The 23,341-nt window shown below is 48.4% G+C and overlaps 7 protein-coding genes across 7 annotated transcripts; 2 read left to right on the forward strand and 5 right to left on the reverse strand.

Moving 5' to 3' along the window:
* Nucleotides 1-498: 498 nt before the first annotated feature.
* Nucleotides 499-2,627, reverse strand: F5891DRAFT_962018 (uncharacterized protein; the record flags this gene model as incomplete). Its single annotated transcript, XM_041375868.1, has 2 exons — nucleotides 499-1,990; nucleotides 2,065-2,627. 2 exons carry the CDS (start codon nucleotides 2,625-2,627, stop codon nucleotides 499-501), a joined length of 2,055 nt encoding a protein of 684 aa, XP_041219702.1.
* A 603-nt stretch (nucleotides 2,628-3,230) lies between these two features.
* Nucleotides 3,231-3,737, forward strand: F5891DRAFT_1195543 (uncharacterized protein; the record flags this gene model as incomplete). The annotated part of the gene is made up of 3 exons (XM_041368146.1): nucleotides 3,231-3,305; nucleotides 3,352-3,491; nucleotides 3,545-3,737. The coding sequence occupies 3 exons, from the start codon at nucleotides 3,231-3,233 to the stop codon at nucleotides 3,735-3,737; spliced, it is 408 nt and encodes a 135-aa protein (XP_041219703.1).
* Nucleotides 3,738-5,616: 1,879 nt separating this feature from the next.
* F5891DRAFT_1063384 (SPX domain-containing protein) lies at nucleotides 5,617-9,485 on the reverse strand. The gene is made up of 16 exons (XM_041363002.1): nucleotides 9,255-9,485; nucleotides 9,153-9,203; nucleotides 8,670-9,100; nucleotides 8,255-8,621; nucleotides 8,178-8,202; nucleotides 7,660-8,124; nucleotides 7,505-7,611; nucleotides 7,264-7,455; nucleotides 7,176-7,215; nucleotides 7,067-7,117; nucleotides 6,618-7,019; nucleotides 6,393-6,566; nucleotides 6,170-6,342; nucleotides 6,024-6,114; nucleotides 5,927-5,967; nucleotides 5,617-5,861 (listed from the first exon to the last, which is right to left on the reverse strand). Exons 1-16 carry the CDS (start codon nucleotides 9,263-9,265, stop codon nucleotides 5,855-5,857), a joined length of 2,628 nt encoding a protein of 875 aa, XP_041219704.1. The 5' UTR covers nucleotides 9,266-9,485; the 3' UTR covers nucleotides 5,617-5,854.
* Nucleotides 9,486-12,084: 2,599 nt separating this feature from the next.
* F5891DRAFT_1063405 (transcription regulator HTH, apses-type DNA-binding domain-containing protein) lies at nucleotides 12,085-13,552 on the reverse strand. The gene is made up of 6 exons (XM_041363003.1): nucleotides 13,389-13,552; nucleotides 13,323-13,340; nucleotides 13,167-13,270; nucleotides 13,097-13,119; nucleotides 13,005-13,046; nucleotides 12,085-12,953 (listed from the first exon to the last, which is right to left on the reverse strand). Exons 1-6 carry the CDS (start codon nucleotides 13,546-13,548, stop codon nucleotides 12,248-12,250), a joined length of 1,053 nt encoding a protein of 350 aa, XP_041219705.1. The 5' UTR covers nucleotides 13,549-13,552; the 3' UTR covers nucleotides 12,085-12,247.
* A 1,383-nt stretch (nucleotides 13,553-14,935) lies between these two features.
* F5891DRAFT_962017 (pyridoxal-dependent decarboxylase) lies at nucleotides 14,936-16,536 on the reverse strand (the record flags this gene model as incomplete). Its single annotated transcript, XM_041375867.1, has 3 exons — nucleotides 14,936-15,318; nucleotides 15,370-16,110; nucleotides 16,161-16,536. 3 exons carry the CDS (start codon nucleotides 16,534-16,536, stop codon nucleotides 14,936-14,938), a joined length of 1,500 nt encoding a protein of 499 aa, XP_041219706.1.
* A 2,028-nt stretch (nucleotides 16,537-18,564) lies between these two features.
* On the reverse strand, nucleotides 18,565-20,102 carry F5891DRAFT_732881 (uncharacterized protein). Its single transcript, XM_041373013.1, has 5 exons — nucleotides 19,663-20,102; nucleotides 19,260-19,608; nucleotides 19,008-19,194; nucleotides 18,681-18,950; nucleotides 18,565-18,616 (listed from the first exon to the last, which is right to left on the reverse strand). The coding sequence occupies exons 1-4, from the start codon at nucleotides 19,825-19,827 to the stop codon at nucleotides 18,926-18,928; spliced, it is 726 nt and encodes a 241-aa protein (XP_041219707.1). The 5' UTR covers nucleotides 19,828-20,102; the 3' UTR covers nucleotides 18,565-18,616; nucleotides 18,681-18,925.
* Nucleotides 20,103-20,270: 168 nt separating this feature from the next.
* On the forward strand, nucleotides 20,271-23,155 carry F5891DRAFT_962033 (SPOC like C-terminal domain-containing protein; the record flags this gene model as incomplete). Its single annotated transcript, XM_041375869.1, has 19 exons — nucleotides 20,271-20,336; nucleotides 20,400-20,597; nucleotides 20,651-20,768; nucleotides 20,822-20,930; nucleotides 20,985-21,087; nucleotides 21,137-21,220; nucleotides 21,270-21,451; nucleotides 21,502-21,604; nucleotides 21,656-21,790; nucleotides 21,835-21,889; nucleotides 21,940-22,028; nucleotides 22,078-22,206; nucleotides 22,264-22,372; nucleotides 22,424-22,516; nucleotides 22,574-22,680; nucleotides 22,733-22,828; nucleotides 22,880-22,939; nucleotides 22,994-23,014; nucleotides 23,069-23,155. The coding sequence occupies 19 exons, from the start codon at nucleotides 20,271-20,273 to the stop codon at nucleotides 23,153-23,155; spliced, it is 1,944 nt and encodes a 647-aa protein (XP_041219708.1).
* Between the last annotated feature and the right edge of the window lie 186 nt (nucleotides 23,156-23,341).

Consider the following 23,341-nt stretch of genomic DNA (forward strand, 5'->3'; position numbering starts at 1 on the left):
GAAGTTCTCGCCATGCAGCGCATGCCTAGTCCATGCCTCGTGGTTGAGAACGTCATTCGCCTTGTCCGAACTAGCAATTGTGATATTGTTTACAATGCTCGAATGAAGGACATCCGACCAATGATTGAAGCTTAGATACCACAAGCTTTCTGTAATGCCCTCGTACTTCAAAGAAACAGTTCAAGAAAGTGAGTACTCGCCGCTAGTTTGGGTTGCACACATGCATATTTATTGGCGCAGAGAGCGTAGCTGTGAATGGCCGTGAATGATATGATCAATGTAAAGGTAGAATGCTATGGGAGGAAATTATCGGAGGAGATGGGAGCCGAAGTGAGGAAAATTGGAAGTAAAACAAGCGCAAACAAAAAGCAAGATGGGGCTAGGCGAAGGTGAGATTAAATAACAGATGCGGTATTGCGATGACGGGGAATAATACACAGATTTGGAGCAGAGCAAGGGTCAAGAATATCAACTCGATCGATTGGATAGGTACCAGGATTAACGCCTCCGCATCGTTTTTCCTACTTTGCGCAAAACGGCTGCACAAAGCACGAAAGAGAACATGATCACGTAGGATAGTCGAAACTCGGGTAAAATGCGCAGTTGCACGAGGGGAAAGCTTAGCCCTTCAGAACGTTTAGTCTTTACTTCTGGACGAGGGTGTGCACCAGGATGAGAATAGGGATACAACCATCCCATTGTGCGAGCAATGATTGAGTGCACAAATGATTTCAATCCAAGATGATAACCAAAGAAGACCACGTTGTCCGGAGTAGGGAATGGATCGTGAACAGAAGAATGGTCTGTGGGTTGATCATCGAGCGCTCGTCGAGCTTCTTCAGGACGAAGGTAAACGTGGTTGACAACTTCCTGGGCTGCGACTTGTGCTTCGACAACTTCCAGACGTGCTCGGAAGGCTTCAAGTTGTGTTCGAGTAGATGCGATGGATGCTTCAAGTATCGCAATGACGGTATCATTATCAGAAGGTGCCACAACTTGGTCGGGCGGAAGAGAGACGCCTTCAGCTGACTCGACTGTAGTAACCTCAAGTTCTGCTGCATGAAGAATGCTCACAACCTTCCCTGGATCTAAGTTGGCCTGAGGTAGGTCGTCTACAGGTATGCTGTCCAACGCACTGTCCATCTTGTTGGAGCTTCCGGTAAAGATCGCGGTCACTATTCGCTTCTGAGTATTAGCTCGGCCATTTCCAAGGTCACTGAACTTGCTGAGGTTGTATTCTGCTGCAGACTCGTTTGAGTCGGCATTGATTTCGACCGCAGCTGCCACCCTCGGAGATGTAGATGCCAATGGCAAAGGGGTAGGAGTATTAGCGGGGATCCGCTTGACGGTCTCTCCCAACCCGTAGTCCTCTTCCCAAGCGCGTGCACCTTTTATAGGACCAGGAGACGTTAGGAGGTCCTCGACGGTCGGTTCATCCTCAATCTCCTTGAGCGATGTGTATGGAGGTGGTGGGTTGATTAGACGGATCGTCGAATTTAAGAGGGCAGGAGGAACAGGTGACCCAGGGGACGGAATGTCACTGTCGCTATCGGCATCACTGCCGCTCATGGAGCCTTCGCTCCCACTGACGGCGCCTCTTTCGCGCTCCCAAGTGTCGACGAGACCCTTAACCTGTCCACGTCTCCTAACTCGCATACGTGCAAGGTCTCTGTACCTCTGCGCTGAGGAGTCTGAAACAGAGTTGGAGCGAATCAAGGTTACGGCTGGGGATGGCGGAAGGTCTCCATCGGTTCCTATGGAGGCAGATGGCGGGAGGATTAGATCCACCGATGAAGTGGAAAAATTGTACAGATCACAGTTGAAAGGCGAATTCGAGCTGCGTATGGGTCGTGTATGAACACCCTTTGAGTGTGCAGATATGTCTTTAGAATGGTATGAGTCCACCCATATGCGACCGCGGAGAACATCTGCGCGCAAGGCGCGGGAAGCTTCGAGCAGATAAAGTCGTTGACCAGGTGTCAGAGACAGGCTATAAACACAAGATAATTGTCAGATGGTCTTTTGCATTGGTATAACACTAAATGACGTGAACATACAACTTACCTAGCGAGGTCAGCGTCAGTTAATCTCAAAAAATTCCTACCGGTAATAGTTTGTTCTTTGATCATACAAAGAAGTTGTCCCTGGTCTTCGGTACTCAACTCGCTGCCTGCCCGGAGTGAAGTGGCAAGATGTGAAACGAGGTCGTCAGTAGACCAGTGCTTGGGATTGCGAGGCAGATTATTGTCCTCTGTAACAGTATTGTTATTAAGAGCAGACACACTGGCGGAGGGTGGTAGCGTGCCTGCACGCTTCAGTCTGCGAGAAGGTGTTGCGTCATCACTGAGAGAGAAAGATGCACGTGTTGGAGGGATAGAATGAAAGGAAGGGGGGACAGGCAACGGAGAAGGTCGAGGAATTTCATTGACGCTCGCACCTTCAGCGGACGAAAGGGAAAACGCGTGACAATGCCTTGGGCGAGTTGGCGATGGGGGAACATAATGGTGTTTGACTGAGGGTGATGAGTGCGGCGATAAGTTCGAACGTGAAAGAACAGCAGAGGACGTCGTCTTGATTGCATACGGATGTGCATTTGATAAGACTGTAGGGTGCTTCTTGCTCGGCATTGCCACTGTCGGCAGACTAGAAGACGTAGTCGTGTTCGTCATCGTGGACGACGGCGACGACGACGGTGTCTGAACAAATTCCCTACAAACAAACGTGAGAAGTCTTCAAATTCATTCAATGACTTACTAAAGTCACTACTACCGTAAAAATTACTACTGCCATTAATTCCTTCAGCCACTTTGTCGAGAGAGAGCCCATACGACGGAGTTGCAAGGTTGAAAACGTTGAAGCTTTGAAGGACGACAACTGATACTAGCTATCCAACACGACCCCTGTAACATATGTTCAAATATGATCGATCGTCTTCAGTGTTCACATCCTCCCGGCATCAATTTCAATTGTCTTATCAATTGAGCTATGGCCTTGGCTACAAACGACATGTAATGTTGCGCTACTTCAAGTTCTTTTTTTGCAAGGCTCACTATAGCACGTTCTGTAACCTCCACAAGACCAATAATACTGGTGCCAATGCATCAAAGGCACCTCTCCATAACTCTCCTTTCTCCGTCAAGCTGAAGTCCGCCCCAAAATGTGTTCACCAATCTTAAGCTTCATCAGGTACGAGTCCAATTGTCAGGCCATTGTCCAGTCTGTGTGATGCCATGAACTCATCGTTGAACCTCTTTGCTGGCCGGGCTGCGTTCATCCTTACTTCGTGTACTGTTGTCTTCAATACCGTCCCTCTGGGTGCTAGTTGATTGTGTTAGCTGACGCTCTCCTCAGTTCCATGTTGTTCCCAGCGCTTATATTCGCAATTCCCCCTCTCAACCTACCTTCCATGACCCTGCAATGAGTGTCTTGGTGGTCATTGGTCATGTTTGTGCGCACTTCACCTCGCTCGCTCGCAAGTCCATAACATTATTGTTCTTCGCGTTGCTGATGTACACAGGCGTTGTTCACTCCGTGCTTGCCGCAGCTGTCTCGAGCACCGTCATTCCTGCGTCCGCAACAACGCCGTATTTACCGTGTACACTATCTACTGCGAATATGAACTCCTCATCCCAGATGCCCCCGAGCTCATGCAGACTTTCATTGCTGCAGAGTCTGACGCGACGTGCAAGCGTAACGCATCTGTGTTCCTTGCCGCTCACGCATTGCACGATGCCTAAAGTTATGGGATGGTTGATGAGCGTGTATGATCAGCTGACGAGTCTAGATGAGCTCTTGCAGATGAGCATCATAGAAGTCACCAGGTTGAATTGTAAGAATGACACGACGCACTGAGTAAGTCCTTTCATTTAAGCCATTTTGTTTATCCTCATTTTTGTCGTCTTGCAGCCCCGATAAGTCAGATGCATGTTTAAATTGTTGATTTCATCGTCACCTGCAGTAAAGTATGAAGCTGCTACGACGCTCACTACACTCACGCAAACCCCGCTGCTGTGAAAGGTATGTTTACGATCAGGTCCTGTACGCATATCTGCTCACCTTCGTAATTAGCAGCTGCCTCGTGCTTTATTAATCTGGTCATCAAAGAATCCGACAACGTTAAGCTCGCTGTCCTGAATCGCCTGGATACCCTACGCTCCAAGCATGGTTACATTCTGGATGGACTGACAATGGACCTCTTGCAGGTCTTGTCGAGGTATTGATCAATCACTAGCTGAAAATAGTACTGAATCCTATCGTATCAGCGTCTGGGCGAGTATGTCGAAGGTCTGTCAGGTATTCAAACCACACATTCCGGGACATCCGCAAAGTGCTTGGCGAGATCCCTATTTTTGCAAGTGAGCAGCGCTTACTGGACCGTGGACGAGGCTGACGGAGAGGAGGACAATAAAGGTCGAGGGAAGGGGGCGGCCAAAGGTACTTGCTGACGGGACATATGCGACGGAGACGGCGTACACCAGTACCAACTCGGCGAGATTAGCCCAGGCTGCGTTCAAGCTGCCATCAAGAGGTGCGTGGTGTGCACATTTATGTCGTTCGGAACTAAGCTTCTTAGAAAGCATGAGGACAGTAAAGGTGGAGATCAAGAGATCAGCTGGTGAGTTATGCCTCGCGGCAATCTTCCCCCTTTTTCCTCTTGTGTGCTGCAAGGCCGCTATTTTGAATGCAGTTGGTCATCATTTACCAAGTATAATGCAGGGCCCCTGCCAGGCATACTTCCCATGTCTTGATGTCCTCTATCAATGCACAACTTTTATAACTCCGAGCTTAACGAGAACATCTGGGCGCAAGATGGACTTCGAATTCCGACACTTTGGAGACTACTGCTTGGACATGTGAATTGTGCAAAACTTGTTTCACATTCCCCATTCTTCTCCCGTGTAGCTTCGCAGTCTCGGCCTCCGATTCCTTACCAAAGCTTTTTCATGGTGTGGCTGTAAAAGACTGCGTAACAGCACGTGCCACTTGACCCCATTGAAGGCGCATACCAACAAGTCAATGATATCAAAACTTTATCTCCGTGACATGTGGAAGGTGCCAGGGACTATGATAGAACATGATGGTCTAATCCCGCCGACTTCAATGCCCACCTGTTGAAAGCTTGAACCGGACCTGATGACTTCGGATTTCCTCACCATACGAAGTGGAAGCCCAATGGTCCATGTGCCCTTACTACAGACACAGGAACGCCAGTCTAGGCCATATGCCAGCATACGCGATCTGTTGGATCATGACAGCAAGTTTGGTTGCTATGCTTTGGTCTTTTGTTTATTACTTTCGCCTTGGCCTTGGCCTTGATTGCTATGCCAATACGTCGGTCCTGTCTCTGATGGAAGACTACTCAGGCAACGGAGCACGAGGCGCATCGAGATCGAATAACGCAAGGACGAGAGTGTGATAAGAACAACCCCCATCTCGCACTTACAGATGCGGGTCGTACCTGACTGTCCAGACTCCAGAGGTGTCCGCGGCTGTACGTTGGACCAAATGCAATGCGGACAGTCGGAAAGCAGAAACTGTTTATGAACTACACCATTCGCTCAATTTTTTCGCAGCCGCACCTCGAGGTGGTCGGTTATGTTAACGATGTCTCATAGATATTCTCGTCCTCTACACCCCCTTGTCATTCGCTTGACATGCAGTATTGTTCGTCAGAATATCAGTCAAACCGGAAGCGAAGTCTACAAGAAGACATGACATTGAAACTTCTATCAGTATTCCGCAGCTGTAAATTATATAGCAAGGTATGATGCACGCAGGGTATCTCGATCAGGAACCCCAGTTTACCTTATTACCCGAACTCCGTGCATGTGCATGGTGATGGTCCAAGGACTAATCAGAGTCTAAAGTGAACCAGTCATGAAATAGAGATTAATAGTCGCTCAAGATGTCAACAAGGAAAACACACCCTATGGCTATCATGAGAACGAACCCAACGGTAGCGACGACCTAGACGTGCGTTACCGAGTAAGCATGCGTGTTGAGTTGTAAGGTATACCACGTACTAGGGTGGCGACAATACTGGCGGGCACACCATTCTTCAAGAAGTCCATATTAGTGAGATAAAGGCGTCCAAGCTCATCCTCTTGAGCAGCGCTGATCATTCAGAAAGCGTCAGGTTCGACTCGTAGTGGTTGTGTGACGGACATACGCAGTTTGATTAGGAAACCCAGAAACAGGCATACCCATTCCAACAGAGCAAAGAAGACCAGTCATAAAAATGAGCAGATTTGCATGGTCACCGGGTAAGCTTTCTCCGACCTCTTTCGCGATGGGAACCAGTAGCACGCTTGCAATCGTATGACTGATAAATGTTGATACGATCTGAAAGAAGTTTGAGCAAACTGCAAACACCACAACAAGTGACCACAAACCAAAACGACTGGGGAGAGGACAAGAACGACAGTGTACAAGGAGAGACCCTCGAGCAGGCGATGGATCATCCTATCCATAGTCACCATCAAACCACTAGAAGTAACACCTTTGCCAAGGGCAATTCCGCCCATTGCGAGGAAAACAATTGTCCAAGCGAATTGCTCAAAGTCGTCCTTGAGAACACGTGAGTTAGTATCAATGTCACCGATATATTCAGCACACACCTTTTTCAGCACACCAGTGGCAAAAAAGGCGACGATCGGGATGATAGCAATAACACCCATATCTCCCACAAGATCCTCGATCTTGTGCTCAAAACACCAGAGAGTAATCGTGAATAAGCAGACGAACGTAACCCAATACTGCTTGAGGGTGAAGGATTCCCTTGTTGGGCGGATAGTCCGTATTTCAATCTCTCCTTCCCCGTCAGGCGAACGGGCAGGGCGGTACATCACAAGCAATAGCAGCCAGATGAGCAAGATAGAGATTATGGACACCGGAAGTGCCACAGCAAACCAACTCGCCCAATCGAGTTTAGGATCCATCGCCGCGAGGGCAATCAGATTCTGTGGAGACGATATTGGGGAGCTCTGGCCACCTATGTTAGCGGCCAAGGCGATAGCGAGCTGTAGGGTTCATGAGTGGTTGCTCCCGCACATGGTAAATAACAAACTATTAGTGCTGGCGCAAAAGCCGAACCAGGGGGCAGCGTTCTCAGGATCGGCTGAAGACAGTAAAAATCAGATAATTGTTGCTGCGGACATAGGACGCATATCATTTACTCGGATGAGAGTGAAGCACAATGTTGGAGCTGCAACATTACTGAAACACGTTAGCGACACGTGAGTGGCGGGAATAAACGTGGCCTACCTGATCCACATACTCGCAAAACAGGAAACACCCATGAAGGCAAGAAGCACGGAACTAGGTTTTGAACCCGCCAAGCTCAGGACTCTCGTAATTAAAATCCGATCTATGTTGGTTTTGCTCAAAGCCGATGAAATTGTGAATCCTCCGATCAGAAGCATGATTGTGGGCGAGAACATAACAGAGAATATATACCTGGATCGTGTACTCAGTATCTCCGAGAGGGTAATTTCAGACAACTTACTTTGTTGCATCAGGCGTAGACAAGGCTGTGTCATTGTCATCGCGTATAACCCGTAAGCATACCAACAGGAGGGGGACGCAAAGCGATGTCACGAACAACGGTATCGCCTAAATACGAAGGTAAGTAAGAAATGGAAGCTGGGGCACATTTCGCACCTCTGTTGCCCACAATATAGTGCTGAATGCAAGTATGGCAAAACACTTATTGGCCTCTTCACCAACAACGATGTCCATCTTCAGTAAGGCGATGAACACAACTAGAGCAACAGTGAGTGACACCCTCTTCTTTGTCAACTTCAGACTTCCGAGAGGAGTCGGGACATTGATAAGGCTGCTTTCTTCCTGTTGCACCAGCGTAGCGCCCATGAGAGCACCTAATCCATTCATAGTACCGTGTCGTTGTTGCCCGATCATCTGACGCCAGACTGTATTCCGCTCCCATGCAATGTGTTCGCGCTGGTATAGTTTCAGCTGCTGCTGTGCTGTTGACTTGTCTCCATTTGTCACGCATTTGGTATAGAGCTCGGTGAGTCGGGAGATGGCATCTGACATTCTGGCTTTCGACTCTTCTGTAAAGGGTGCAGAGGTCTCTACAACTTCGTGCATGTAACGGTCTTTGAGCTGAAGGAAATGATAAGCTATGAATGAACGAGGTACGACAAAATTCTAGATACTTCGCCATACACGACTTTGTCATACCTGAAGAAACCCCTTCAACAAATATTGCGCGAACCAGATAGAACCAACTCACTTTTTCAGAATCTTGCCAAAGCCAGAGTAATTGACTTCCACATAAGATCTCAGTGAGGATAAAGTGATGTAAAGGTTGGTAATTTTTCGCTTGAAGAGTAGCCGGGTATCCAAGGCATAGCTGCCCTTTGCGGTCCAGATGGTATCTCCAGTAGATGTTGTGTTATCCTTCACAGTCCTCAGCCGGCTACCCAGGCTACGAGCTCTCCCTGTCGGCGACATGCTACTGCTTGCATGACGCGAACCAGATACAACCCGTGAGGCCGACCGTGGGCGCGGGGCAACGGATAAGACACTTGCATCTAGATCTCCCGCCTCGCTAGAAGAGACGCTAAAGCGGCGATTTGTGGATTCCTCGCGAATAGAACCTGCTCAACGAGCGTTAGCTGGACATGACAAGGTATTGCAAGGCAGACCTGTTGCAAAACGCGTTCCATAACCGACGGAGGTAGATTTGTGGCGCCTGCGTCGGGACCTTTTGCCGTAGTCTTCAGATCGGGATAACATGTTGTATTCATCTTCCTCATCTTCTTCTTCGTCTTCTTCATCTTCATCTATATAGTCGAGCCCTGCCTCAAGCCCAGCCTCGTCTTGCTGCGTGATAGATTGCTCCAACACCGCGAGTTCATTCAGCAGCTCTTGTTCCTGCGCTTCGTAAAACCTCACAATCTTCTGCAGCTCTTTGTCGAGTAGTGGCTTAAAGAGGCTGTCTGCGCCAGGCGTATTACTGTGGTCGACAAGGGTTGTTTGTTCATTGGCCTCCAAGTCACTATAAGACGGTTCTATACCATCTGGCCGTTGCTGTCGCTTCTCCAGCTGATAAATGTACCGCTTGAGCACATCATAGCTTCAAGATACATTAAGAACATGTGTATTTGAATAAGACGGATCAAACGTACGCGATGTATTCCTCCCACCAATCTGCGACAGCATTGAACTTTAATGCCGAGCTGGCAGAGCCTCACCAAATTGTTGTTTTACAATTCGAGAATGGTGCACACCTGAATTTCATTGCAAATGCCTGAAGAGCCACACCACTCAACGTCGAGGGTGCGAGTGACCTAAGCGGAATTTCTTCTGGCTCCGTTGATATAAATCCCACACTGGCCCAAAGCCCAGTGTCCAGACACTATGGCTAGAACTTAGATAGCCGCTAAAATAGACAGCCGCTAAAGGGGAGTCTAGTTGAAGCTAGGTGCAGCAGTACTAGTGCTGTGTTGATGCCTTCGTTGATGAGTGCAGCTAGATACATGCTTGCCAAAAATAGCAACACTGTCGTGTGAGCGGGAATTCCCGGCCTGTTCGTTCAACAGCGCAATGGACGCTCAAATGTAAACGTGCATCGCGCATTCCATGTGTATGCTAAGCCCACGCGTTGAACACATACAGGCTCGGCATCTACATCATCCAGACGCGCACGGCGCCAAATTCCAATCTCACCAAGTGTTAGCGCGTTTGGATTCTTCGCAGTACTGAGCTCCTGAGGACCCGAATGTGGAGCCAGGTGGTGTTCAAACTTTGCCCCGATGCCCTCATCCCGATTCCCGAAATAATATATGCGTGCTTCTTCGGGTGACGGTACAGAGGTGGCAAAACACTCGTCACCGTGCTTCGAAGGCCCAACTTGTCAATGTCGGTCCGAGAGTTAAGGAGGAGCCGAAACTATCGCATTTGCATTGTACCCTCGAAGACTGAGATCAAATTGACGCATTCAGACAATAGATTTCCTGGTCTGTGCCTCGCTTCATCATATACCTAAGTAACCTAACTGCCTTCGGCTTTATCTTACGCGATACTTTCGGTCAATGTCCACTGTCTCCTTTGAGATTGGACCCATGTTCCTCTGCTCACTCGGTGATCAATTGATAATGATTGCTATATTGCAGACTAGACGATGAGCATCTTGCGCCCTCAGGTAGTCATACCGGCAACTTCCGTCCAGATGCCGATTCTTTTTACGTTGGTAAAGCTGTTAAAAATGTTTCATGGCCGCATGTAAACTGGGCAGCTATACGTACCCAAGCTACAGCTGATCATTTCTCCGGTGCTGCGATTCAGTAGCACCGCAACTTAGCTTCAAATATGAATGGAGAGCCGAGGCACGTGAAATCTCCTATTATGTCTCTCCCGTCTTAGATATAGTTTGGTGGGCGTTTCTAACTACGCAAAACAGGTGCTATCGATATCATATCTCTCATAGCAGAGCCGACACCTATCGCGCGTCTAGCATTTGATCTCGAGGTACGTCTACTCCATTTTCTCTGCACCGCATGATCGAATTATAGATCTTCGAGGATATAACCGACGTGACTAATACAGAGGCGCAGATCTACAATCGTTCGTCTTTCCATGGTCCGTGAGTGCGCAGGCGCGGGCGGTGCATCTCGAAGCATGTGATCAAACTTCCTGAACATATTGCAATCAGGGACCTGGCCAGTTCTCCCTGACTCCCTGAGCCAAGCCAATGAAGCAAGACATCTTAGTCGTGTTTCACGCATGTTCAACAGTTCTAAGTTGGGTGTGCCATATTTTTATCAATCAGCCATCGAACGTATTGTTCAGCTCTAAATAGTCTTCTCAGGCGATCCACTTCAGGCTACAGAACTGCCTGACTGTTGTCGCACCGCAGTAGCAGGTCCCTGACACAACGTCAAACTTGGCCTTCCTAATCCACGCTTTTGAAATGGCACCTGCGCATGATCCCGGTGTCTATGTCTCCTCTTTTGCTTCCTCCTGTGAACACAGTTTCCCCACTAAGACCCCTGTTCTCCCGCTTCGGCCGCCACATACCAGGATGCGTTCCATTAGAATTCCAAATTGCAACCATGTCATTTGCCTGGGCAACCAGTAGTCCGGTATCAGTCCCGCTGGACTCAGGCCCCCACACGAGTCTTGTCGGACAATGTCAATTTGACAGCCGCGAAAAGCCCGGCTGCTTACGCGGCTTACATTTCATCAGCCATGCGGTCACTCAAGAATCTCGTGTTGTTCCTTCGATACCATCCAGTCTCCTTATTTTGGATGTAAATACACATGATCCAGCAAGCAAGTGATCGTGGAGAACGAGAAGATTAAGATAGATTAAGATGTGTCATCCAGGTCGACCCCGTGAATCTGTCATGTCTATTTCATTGCGTTCGATGTCCCAATAGGGTTTCTTCTTCAACATCCAGCATCTTCACAGATGTTATGTTCCGACATCAGAATGTTCAGCCCCCCGAGACTCCACGTTGAAATCGGGCGTGAACCTAGGAGTTATGTAAATCTTTGTTTGCTCGAACTGAAGCAAGCTGAAGAGTGGTTCAAGACCGCGCATGCTATCAAAGTAAAATTATTATACGTGACCCTGGTATATTACAACTAAATCAATGCAGCTTGAATCCATGCGACGATAGCAAACATGACAGTATAAAATCAAATACGGAAGATGATTAAGGCCGACAGTGCGGACGAACGTGAATATGTACGACCATGAGGGAAAGAAAACTATGAATGAATCGATATCAAACTCACTACCACGGACGATGTGGCCCTCGTGCTGACGAATCAGATTCAGCCTCGTCATCATCGCAAGAATGGCGACAGGCGGATAGCCGAGGGTCAACCCCAACAGCTGACTTGCGGCTGTACCTCTGCGCATCAGGAGGCGATGGCAGCCGCGATGTGTCATAGCCTGGGTGCGCGCGCTGTTTCCCGGGTGACAACTGGTCAACATGTCTCGATTTATACGACGAGACTTCGGCAGAACGTGGTGTTGTAGGCGATACAGGAGATGCGCCATCAACGGAGCTTCCATCGTGAGATGAATGATAGCTTTGGCTGAGCTCCGGCGAATGTGGCGTTCGATAAGTTTCCGCGCAGAAGGGCCCCTCCAAGGAGGAACGATGGGTGCCTGATGATCCGCGTTTCGGCCATGAACTTGGCGGATAGGATTGTGGTAGTCTGATAAAAAAAGGGTCATTATTATTGTGAGTCATGCAGGTACGAAAAATAATTACCGCTGATGTGATGTAGACGCTGATCTTTGCCTTGGCCACTGAGTGACCTCGTGTCTGGCATCCGCGGCATACTCGTCATCCATCTTCAAACGTTCCAGCACAGCTGCAGAGTCGTGCGTAGAAATTCCTCGCAAGTCTTCGAGCGCAGAGATGGGAGGCAATGCATATGATGTAGTGTTAATATGCCTTGGAGGGGCCAAAGGTTGGATCGGAGGCAGCACAATTTGGTCTCCGGGGAACTTGCCATTTCGATTATCATAATGCATATCCTGTAGAGAAATTGAAGGAATGTCTAGGGAAACCGAGTCACTGGTTGCAATCGAAGGTTTGCGAGAAGGTGGAGCAGGGTAAGGGGAATATCGCGACCGCGCTGAGCGCTCGCGCATGATCGGAGATGCAGAAGAAGAGATATGCAGGGGCGGACTTGTGGGTTGCGGATGGGAGTAAGATGGCGGGTCTCTGTACATCATCGATGGAAGGGAAGCTGGTTGTCCTTGGGGCAGATAATGCGCTGATGGAATGGCATGAACACTTGGCCCTGCAGCGGGGATGGCCCATGATGATTGCGAATCGCGAGGAACAGGTGGCGCAGGTGCGACCACTTGGTTGTTCCGGCGTGATCGTCTCCGGCCGGATGCAGTGGATACTACTTGACCATAACCTGGTTGGTCTGGGGAGAGGCATGTGCTTGGGAATGTGGGCCTATTAAAAAATAAGTCAGCTATCCTAGGGTAGCAGTGCAAAAAAATGTACCCGAAAAGAGGTACCAGATCTTCACGAATTGGCCAACCCACTCTGGAATCGAAATCAATAGCTGCTCGTAGCTGCAAAGGTCGCGAACTCACCGTCGTGAAAGGCGGAGGGCAACCTAATATGGAGTGAGCGGTGCTGTATATAGGAAACGGAAATGCGCACCTCGTAAGGCATCCATGTTCCTTGAATTTTTAAATATCCTCCCCGTACACGGCGGATAACGGGGGCTAAGTCAGGCTGTGAATCGATCATTTTTACAATGTCGGCTTGGATGGATGTGAGACACAAGCTGGACGCGAAGTAGGATGGTGTGCTCACCCTTTGAATTGCCAAGCGCTGAGATGGGTGAATAATTGAATTACGATGCGAGTGTGAATGTCTCACCTTTCCAAATGCCCGTCCAGAGAATGTAACCATCATCAATGTCCATCATAATCCATTGACCGTTTAGCGGGTATTCATATACAGGACTGAGGAGATGGATGAGTGGGTCGCTGTGTGAGGCCAGGTGGAAGGAGAGCTCACATGTAACCTCTTGGGTCATTACTTGTGATATAGCGACCTTTGCTGACTTGGTGGTTTGGACTTGCGTACGGACGAAATCGGGGACCTTGTTGAGGCATTGAAGGAGGAGATGCCATGAGGAAGTAAAATAAAAAATGGAAGAGTAGGGAGTTGTTATAAGTTATGTCTGCGGATGATGATGAGTCAGAATTGAATTGATGGAAGTGATGATAATAATTGGGATTCCGGCCACGTCGTTAGTATCTAAGTAAATGGCATCGACGCTAGTAGTTGACATATATACCTAGATAGCATTACATGAATGCCGTATATAGGCCTGTTACATGCGTTGACCGGCCCAAGCAATCGCGCGAGGCACGCTTCCCCGACGGCAACCCTCGGCACCGGCAAGTTCAAAAAAAAACGATCATGACCAAATTTAGAATCAGAACCCTTCGCATCTTCGAGAAAGAATTCTTCTAATAAACACCTTTGCAATTGCTACATGTACATATTATGTGGCTGGCTGGTTGGCTGGCTGGCAATGACATTTCCTGTGACACGCTTCCGTGGGTCAACCGTCGCCTATCACGAGGAGACGGCACTAATAATCTGTCACACACTCTGCTTGTCAACTAAACGGCCGCATCAATCGTGTTATGGAGGGAGTAAGTGCTGCCGGAAGGCACATTTGACGAAAAGACAACCGAACAAGGTTTGTACACTCTTCCGGCAGAAGCGTTCACCCATGATTTTCATGGAGACACTGCGGACAAATAACCCCAATTTAGGATGCAATGAGCGTCGAGGCCTCTCCATGCGATACTCGCGTCATGTTTGACCAGTGACTCACATGGACTCTCAACCAGGCCGCCATCAGAATCCCACTCGCTCGCTCCCTTCGAGACACCTTTTTCTATTTATTTTTACATAAAATGAGCCCACCCTCGGAAACGTACTACATAATCCCCGACTATTCCTATTTGAATATAATTCTTGCTGACAAATGATTTTAAATGGACCTGAATCAATGAACTCTCCCTCGGTCGAGGTTACTCCTCATCTTGTTATGAGAGCAATATATCCTTATTTGGAAGCGAGCTTCGATCAGCTCATGGGTGCCTCAGAAGGGCGAAGCGTCGATCACAAATTGGTAAACCTCGATTGCCTCGATACCTTCCGGATTCTTCCTCATTAGTATTTTTTGATCCAGCGAAACCAGGTGAAACCCCGGAACAACGACCCGGCATCCTGCCATTTGCCCTTCGGTACCGAAAACACACGCAAAAATAAATCTGACATTATGAGGCACCATCGCACGAATCTACTCCTCATACGGACTCTTTTTCACGTCGACTACCATCACCTCGTCATCAAACACAGGTCCATTTACATTGCCACCTTTACCTTATATATGCATATGCATTCTAACAAGGTCCACCGCCGTGTCCATATCCCTTGGCAGCAAAATTCCACAGTGCCCGCCGGGTCTCGTCTCCACCACCTTTGCTGGTAGTATAGATCACGTTGCTGAACTTGAATCCGTTGAACTGGCTCGCAGCGCATATAGTGTATGCGCCCATGTTGTCGAACCCAAGCCAGTCTCCAATTTGAAGCGCGCTTGGCAATTCAACTGCCTTGCACACGCAGTCAATAGAGTCACACGTCGGCCCCCATACGCTGCAGAGTGACAAAGCCTCCGAGGGAGAGATGTGGAATGACCCGTTAAGGGAAAGAACGTAGGGGTTCACGGTCTGGTGATCAAACATGATGCAGTTGAACGCCCCGTACACGCCATCATTGATGTAGTCTGCCCCACCAGTGTAAGTTTAGTCACAGTATGAGAATGCCATACACATACACATGACACTTGGTTCATCCGAACTTGGCTTCGCATTCAAGGGCTCTAGAGAACTCTCTATCATTGGCGCCCTGCGTGCGATGATGTTCGCAGCAAGACTGAACGCTCTGGATACATAGAAACGGCCAGGCTCGGCAATTAGCCTGATACCTTTACGGTCAGGAAAGTATTGATTAATGGCGTCGGTCAAAACAGATGCAGCGGCTTCAAATCGTGCATCTTCAAAGCCACCGCCGACATCTAGCAGGCTGAATTGATAGCCAGCTTGAGACCCCATGATGAAAACGTCCCGGGCGCGCCTAATGGCATCCCCGTAGGTGGTTGGGTCATAGCAGCCACTTCCAACGTGGAAACTGACCCCAATCACGTCTAGCCCGAGTTCCTTAGCCTTCGACAAGAGGCCGGGAACAGCCTCAAGGGGTGCTCCAAATTTGATACCGAACCGACAGATACTTTTGGAATCATCCGCGAGAATACGAACGATAAGTTTGGCACCCGGATGGGCGCGCGCAATTTTGTACAATTCATCTTCATTGTCGAACGTCATAGTGTTGACACCGGCTCTTGCAGCGCTCCGCACGAAAGACGTGGCTTTACAAGGGTTGGCAAAGATGATCCTCGATGGATCGACACCGCCAATGCTGAGGACCTGGGAGATTTCCCCGTTGGATGCGCAGTCAAAGCCAGCCCCTAAAGCAGCGAGAAGCCTTATAACGTATGGATCCGGGTTACACTTGACCGCTAAGGACTGGGTCAGAAGTTACAGGAATCATCCCAGGCGAGTTACAGACCGTAATGTGGGACAATCTCTGGGAGATTCTTCACCCATCGCTCATGTTGGCGATAGACTTGGCTGAGATCAGCCACGAAAAAGGCTCTTTCTGCATCAACCTCGTTCGCCCCAGCCCGCATTGCGGCATCTATGATGCCTTTGCGGAGATGGATTTCCGGGTGTCCCCTAAACAGCGGGGGCAGAGAAGAAAATATTTTGTCATCATCTAGCCGGTTCTCTCCTGCGGTGTCATTGGTTGCTACGTCAATCAATGGTGACAGATCCTGAACCACGGGGTCGAAAGAGGCGTCTAAATTTCCAGGGAAATTTTGGAAGTTGCGTGAAATGAAGTGGTCGAGTGGGTTCAAAGCAGAAAGAATTTCAACCTGAGCCATCGGGAGATGGTCCGCGGATGATAGAACTAGGTGATCGGACTTGTCAATAACGGAGTTTTGAGCGCAGCCGGTGTGGATGGCTGGAGTTCTTTTCAAAACCTCGAATTACCGAACCAGAACCGCTGGTCTCAGAGGAACCACGGGCTAGTACGGCAGTAAAGGGTCTCTTCAGTAAGTGATGGGTTCCTCGCTCCCTGTCCAGCGAGGAAAAGGCTTGAAGGGTAAGGTAATAATAAAAAAGTCAATCGAAAAGGAAACTGGGACGAGAGTGGAAAAAATGAGGTAGGCGAAGGAAGGAAGAGGGTCCTGTCAAGGAGGTTCGCCTGAACCGAGGTTTAAAATCAAAACGCCACCACAGCATGGAGCTTTTAGCTTACCACGAACGGACGACCACCTGGCAATGCGGTGGAGAGTTAGTATTGGATGTTATATTAGGATACAATAGAAAAATGAAGGACGTACTCGAGGGTCAAGAGGCGGAGATCACTATTCCTTTCCTGATCAGTAATGATGATACCGAGAGTCTCTGGAGTCGCTATTACGACGACTACAGCGAAGATACGCGATTTGCTGTTGGCAAAGGCTGATTTGCGGTTGGTCTATAAAATTGCCAATGACTGGTTGAATCGAGAGAATTGTTGGATGATCCATTGGAAGTTCTGGTGTACCTAAATTATTACGTAATGCTTGCGCTGTGTTCTTGTTGGCGCGTGACGTAGTTCAATTTTGTCATAACACCGCTGCTGCGTTTTCATACTCCAGCTTCTTCGAGGACCTTCTATTGCAAGATCACAATAGATTTGCGTCTTAGAAGCATTCCTCGGTGGAAAATTTACATAGGGTTATCACGTTGGTCGGTTGTTCGGACTTGGTATAATTCAATTTTAGTAATTACTGATCTAAAGTCCGAATAGATCGAAGAGCACATGCATTTCGACGATTTACTGCGTTACACTAGCGTGGAGCTTGTGGCGCACCCTAGTACTAGTAGTCATCTACTAGGATGGAACCTAGATTCACACTAGCCAGAACCCCAGAGAGAAGAAGGATATAAACAGGTGTGTTCCTTGCTTTCCGTCGAAAACGCTTCTTCGCCGCGTGTTCTTGTCGCCTTGGTCCGTTATAGCTGAGATCAGTATGGATCTCGCTTCCTCTTCCCTCTATTGACGGAACGCGAGGTAACCAAAGATAAGTTTCTCCCCACGATTATAAAACTACGCCCTCCTCGGCGAGCTGCCATTGCAGGGCAGCGTGAGCTCTCGTGAACTCCATTCCCCGATCGGGAGGCGATGACACCCCTCCTCAGCTATTACGGTCTTCTATTTGAGACCATTCCCATGACCCCCACCGGCTCCTGTGCAACATGGTATAATTGTCAGAATGTCCCCGTTTGAGACTGAACCTTGATTCTGACATGTCCATACCAAGTAGTTCTTTCTGCTGAGTCACGTCATTTCCTGTTTCTCCCATCTTGGGTGTGATGCTATGCACAGCAACGAACGGAGCTTGTCCTTAGAAATGCCTTCAGAAGGCTGCATCGGTTCCCTTCGCGAGCCTCGTTGTTGGCGGGAAGGAACGTGGTCGCGTCATTGCCCCAAAATCCCCATCTGGCGTATTTGCCAAAGTCATCTTAGCGCAAGCAACGGACCGATGTCTCGACCCACATGCTTTTAGGTTAAAAGGCGCCGTCCTTAAGACTTCGTAGGAATCGTCCAGACAAACAAATAACATCGTTTTGGGCAATGCGCCACCTTGTGCAGCGAGGGAGAGGGAATGCTTCGGTTAGCGTAGTGTGTCCCCAGGGTACACAGCCGACACAAACCCGGGTCGAGGTCGTTTAACGGAGCCGTATAGCCATAGCGATTATGTCCATTGCATGTGTTAGTCTGCATCGGTAATTCTCGACCGCAAATGAAATCAAAGGGGGTGACCACTATCTACGCAGGAACCCTGCGATGGAGATTTGCGCTGCTTAGTATTCATACGCTGTCGGAGTAAAACATCCGATGGACTGAAATGCTGGCCCTTTGTACGCCGTAAGGTCTCCCTCATATTCGCCACTCGGACAGTCCTTTGGCCACTGTACGAAAAGTATGACAGACAGATCAGAACATTCCATGGCGACAGGGTCAAGCGAGACTAACGAAACAATCGAGGGTCTCAGGATATTCCGTAAAGGTGATAGGGACGCGGCCCCCCACGCATTCCGCATCCACTTGACATACTTTGTATAACCCATCGGATAAATCTCTCGATCACTAGCGAGGATGTGCCCAAGGAGCACGGGTATCCGCGGTGGCAGCTGCGTCGCGCGACATTGACGGCGCGTGACGCTGATCGACGTGGGTATCCCATTCTATCAGCCCGCCCAGGGGTAGATGCTGAACTACTACCCTCTTGCCCAGAACTTCTGCCTAAATATGATTCAATGAAAAGGTCCGATACGGACAATAAAGGGTATCACCTCATACATCTTGAACAATCCATTATGAACTTTCCCCCAATTGGGAACCCCAACGGCGATTGAGTGAAGCTGAGAGGAGTGTTCGTAAAACGGACCATGTTTGACCTGATGAATCCGCGTAATGGACATGAAGTATAAGTTGCTTTGGGGAAGCGGGGGGTTTAAGACGGAAGCTACAGTAATATCCGTCTGGTCTGTGGTAAGAAGTCACATAAATTTTTTAGAAAAATGGACAAAATAAGAAAGTGGATTGTCATGCCTCGTAACTGCCCGCTTCCAAATATATATCCAAGGAAGGTGTAATCGTCGAGTCCCCAAACACCATGACTCCCTGCGGGCTCCAACTTGTAGACATCCTGCAGCTTCCAGCACAGTTGGAGATAGCGTACGAAAACGCTGAGGACCATGTGTCGCTCTTCATCTGGCTCAGGTTTTACAAAGCGTATAAGGGTTAGGCAAAGAAGGAAGATAGCGAATGATGATTCATGACCAGTGCCGTAATCCATCCTCAGGAACGATCCAAACGACGTGAGCAAGTAGGGCTTTAGATATGGAGAAGCGGAGGCGAACTTCTCGCCAAGCAATTTTGAAAGAAGCTCGTCAGAGCGCTAGAATGTTATCATTGCAGTGAGACATTGTCACCCATGTCCGATGAGACTCGCCTCCTCTAAGCGAGCACCCCATGTACGAAACGCAAGATTACCAAAGCGCTGAGGAGTCTGAAGGGGAGGGATTTCATCAACCCAGTCGCTCAAGGTATCCAGGAGAGCAAGTATTCGGTCGATTTCCTGAGAACGTGATGAATCAGATAATGATGACTCAATCATGATTGCGGACCTGGCTCTGTTTTGGGGGGTTCATTAGTGGAAGCATGTAGTCAACCACTGCCTCGCTCAGTCGGCGGAGGAACAACAAATAATCTGCATATCCCTTGGTGGATTTCCAGTCTTCCACATCTTGATCAGTGCGGATTTTCAATTCCGGAGGGACTTGCAAAATGGGCAGCTCAATCTGTCTCAATGGCAGAAGCCTAGTCTGTGAGTTTGGTGGCATATCGATAGCGTATCGTACGTTGTCGCACTACACAACAACGAACTCTGCAAATCACGCATCCATTACGTAATACGCGTTTCTCACCTGACATTTTGCCACGTTCTCACCCTTATTGAACGCGACTCCTGACGAGGACGGTTAACTCTAACCACATTGGCTCGGAACTGTAACCTGCATAAAAGGGTTTCTAACAGAAGACAACTCTATTCACATTACGATGCCTCCATTCGACAACTGGAACATCATTGACGAAGAAGAAGAACAAGAGCTACAGGACGCCACAGTGAGTGCTTCCTGCCAAGTCAGGACCGTCATCACCCAGAAGGCTCACCCCAATCTACCCTAGTTTTTCGAGGGGAAGCGTGATGTTATCCTCTTTTGTGTTGATTGCTCAGAGTCCATGCATGAACTTCGGGATGACCCCAATTACGAAGATGTCAAAACATCTCACCTGCTCACTGCCCTTGAAGCGGCCATGCAGATCCAGAAAAAGAAGGTCATAGTAGGCCCAAATGATTCTGTTGGCATTGTTCTATTCAATACAGTGAGGTTTGCGCTGTACCACATCGAGTCTTTGTTCACAATTGGTCATGGAAGACTCGCTCTTCTGAGACAAAAAATCACGCTACAGAAATCAAGAAGAACTCATTCGTTTATCAGCCCATTACGATCATAAGTGCCCCAGCCATCCAAGAACTTATTCAACTGTTAGATGGTTTGTCGTGTTGACTGTCGCGTAACGCTTGAAACTCAACAATGTGCTCCAAGCTGCTCGAGAAGATCCGAATCTACTCAAATCCACGTTTCCTCCGCTGAAAGGGAAGAAAATGCCCATGGGTGATGTATTCACGAGCTGCAACTGGGTTTTGCGTGACGGGTGAACATGACACAGTATAATGAACACGCAACATCACTTACCCTTTTCATTCAGAGCACCGAAGACAGCTTCAAAACGCGTTTTTCTGATCACAGATGATGACAATCCTCACCCAGGAAGCAAACAGCTTGTCACTTCAGCTCGAACCACCCTTCTAGTATGTCTATCTCTGTGCAAGTGCACGGATAGCTAATTCGAATTATAAGGATTTGACACAATCAGGGGTTCAAATTGAACCTTTTTTCATCGCCACTCCTGAAAAGCCATTCGAGCCCTCCAAATTTTACTCGGTAAGAAGCATCTTTACTGGTTCTCATGGTTGGCTAATGGTTTTCGAAGTCCGTCCTGTTGCCAAACGTATGGAATGACGAAGACGAAGATACTGGCGTCCTTCCTGAATCCATATCCATCACGCGTATCGAAGATCTTCTGTCTCAAATGCGTTTTCATGAGGTACCGAAACGTGCCATGTTCAGCATCCCTTTCCAACTAGCAGACGGATTTGTAATTAGCATCAAGGGGTTAGTGGTTCTTTTGTCAGCTTACTAGAATCTAACATACTTTTCTACAGTTACGGGCTGGTTACAGAACAGAGGAAAGGTACTTACAAGTACTTCGTTGACCTGGGCGATCGCATGGAAGTAGCCAATAGCCGTACGGTGTATGTCGACGAGGTGCTGCGTTAATTTAGTATGCTGTGATGGTGCTGATCATTCTCATAATAGGATCAACAAGCGGAAGTGGACAAAACCGAGATGCTCTATGGGATGGCTCTCGGTGGTGCCCCTGTTGAAGATGTCAGCGACGACGAAGGTGACGGTGTTGATACTGTTTGTAGAGCTGTTCCATCGGGGAAAAGAGTATGTGTCATCGATTCTCTTGTTTGACTGCCAACCTCGCATAGCCCTTTTATACCGCAGATGAGATCAAGTCTTTCCGCACGCTGGACCTTGAACCAGGTGTGTTGTGAATATCAGCCTGGAGGTTGTTTCTCACATAAAACAATTAGGCATTAAGCTACTTGGCTTCAAGGATCGTACAGAACTAGCCTTTGAGGACAACGTCAAACACTCTGTATTTATCTATCCTGACGAATCAGTGCGTTTGCTTCTTTTTTGGCTTGTCCCGAAATGACTAGGTAGTACAGAAATACTCAGGAAGCAAGCGCACATTCGCCGCTCTCCTGAAGAAAATGATAGAGAAGAAGAAGATCGGTCTTGTCCTGGCACTTACAAGACGTAACACTGCTCCGGTTTTTTGCGCAATGCTTCCGCAAGTAAGCTTCATATTTTTTATTTTTTATTGTGCGCCAATTGTGCCTTTGCCTAACTAGGCAGAAAGTGGCGAAGAAGGGGGATGGAACGATCCTGCAGGGTTTCATATTATCCCTTTGCCATTTGCCGATGATATTAGAGCAGCACCATTGGATCAAGCATTCCGAGGTATGCCTGGATATGTCGGATTCTAGCCTACAGCTAAATTACCGCATATAGCACCGGATGAGCTAAAGGATGCCGCACGAGTCTGGATTGACAAGCTATGTGTCAAGGACGGAGCATATCCACCGGACTCCTATCCTAATCCTGGTCAGCCAGAGTTCCTTCCGAGTTATTCGCTATAATGAACTTGACCTATGCTTGCAGCCCTTGCATATCATAATGCCCAGCTACAAGCAAGTGCCTTCCGTGAAGAATTTGATCCAGAAGCCTTTGAGGATCTTACACGTCCAAAATATGATATGATTCACAAGGTGCGTGGATTATATTCACAGGTAGGCGCTGTCCGATCTAAATTTGCACCAGCGTGCTGGGAATCTTATGAAGGAGTGGAAGAGGAGTCTTTTGACCGACGAATCTGCAAATATCGTACCGGTAACCACAGGATCCAAAAGAAAGGCTGTACGCCCACCTGTTAGTGTGACGAGACTGTCTGCTGATCAGATCATGCAGGACGTATCAGTTGACGAGGCGGAAATCCGCAGTAAACACGAGGTTGGTGCCTTGGCCAAGGTGGGTACTTTGAATAATGATCCGATTGAGTGCCTGATCTCAACATCCCTGCAGCTCCGTGTGGATCAACTTAAGGTATCATCTGGCTGTCCCTGACCAATCTTATGCAACCCACTCATTTCCTCCTAGGACTTTCTCAAGAGCAAAAGCCAGCCGGTGTCAGGAAAAAAGGCCGAGCTTATTGAACGTGTCAGCGATTGGCTGGATGCTCACTGAGCAATCACAGGTACTCTCACAAAGTAATGAGAAGGAAGTCGGCTTTCTTTCTTATTGACGGTTGTGCATCTGTGTTATGAATCAGCTTTCTAGGAAATTACTGTCGAATGCCTATATTCTTGTACTCGTACTCAGCTACATAATATCCTCGTATATACATGACGCTTGATTGCGTCTCAGCGTTGT

The sequence above is a fragment of the Suillus fuscotomentosus genome (genome assembly GCF_016647785.1).
Source record: "Suillus fuscotomentosus strain FC203 chromosome Unknown F5891scaffold_84, whole genome shotgun sequence".
Lineage (NCBI taxonomy): Eukaryota > Fungi > Basidiomycota > Agaricomycetes > Boletales > Suillaceae > Suillus > Suillus fuscotomentosus.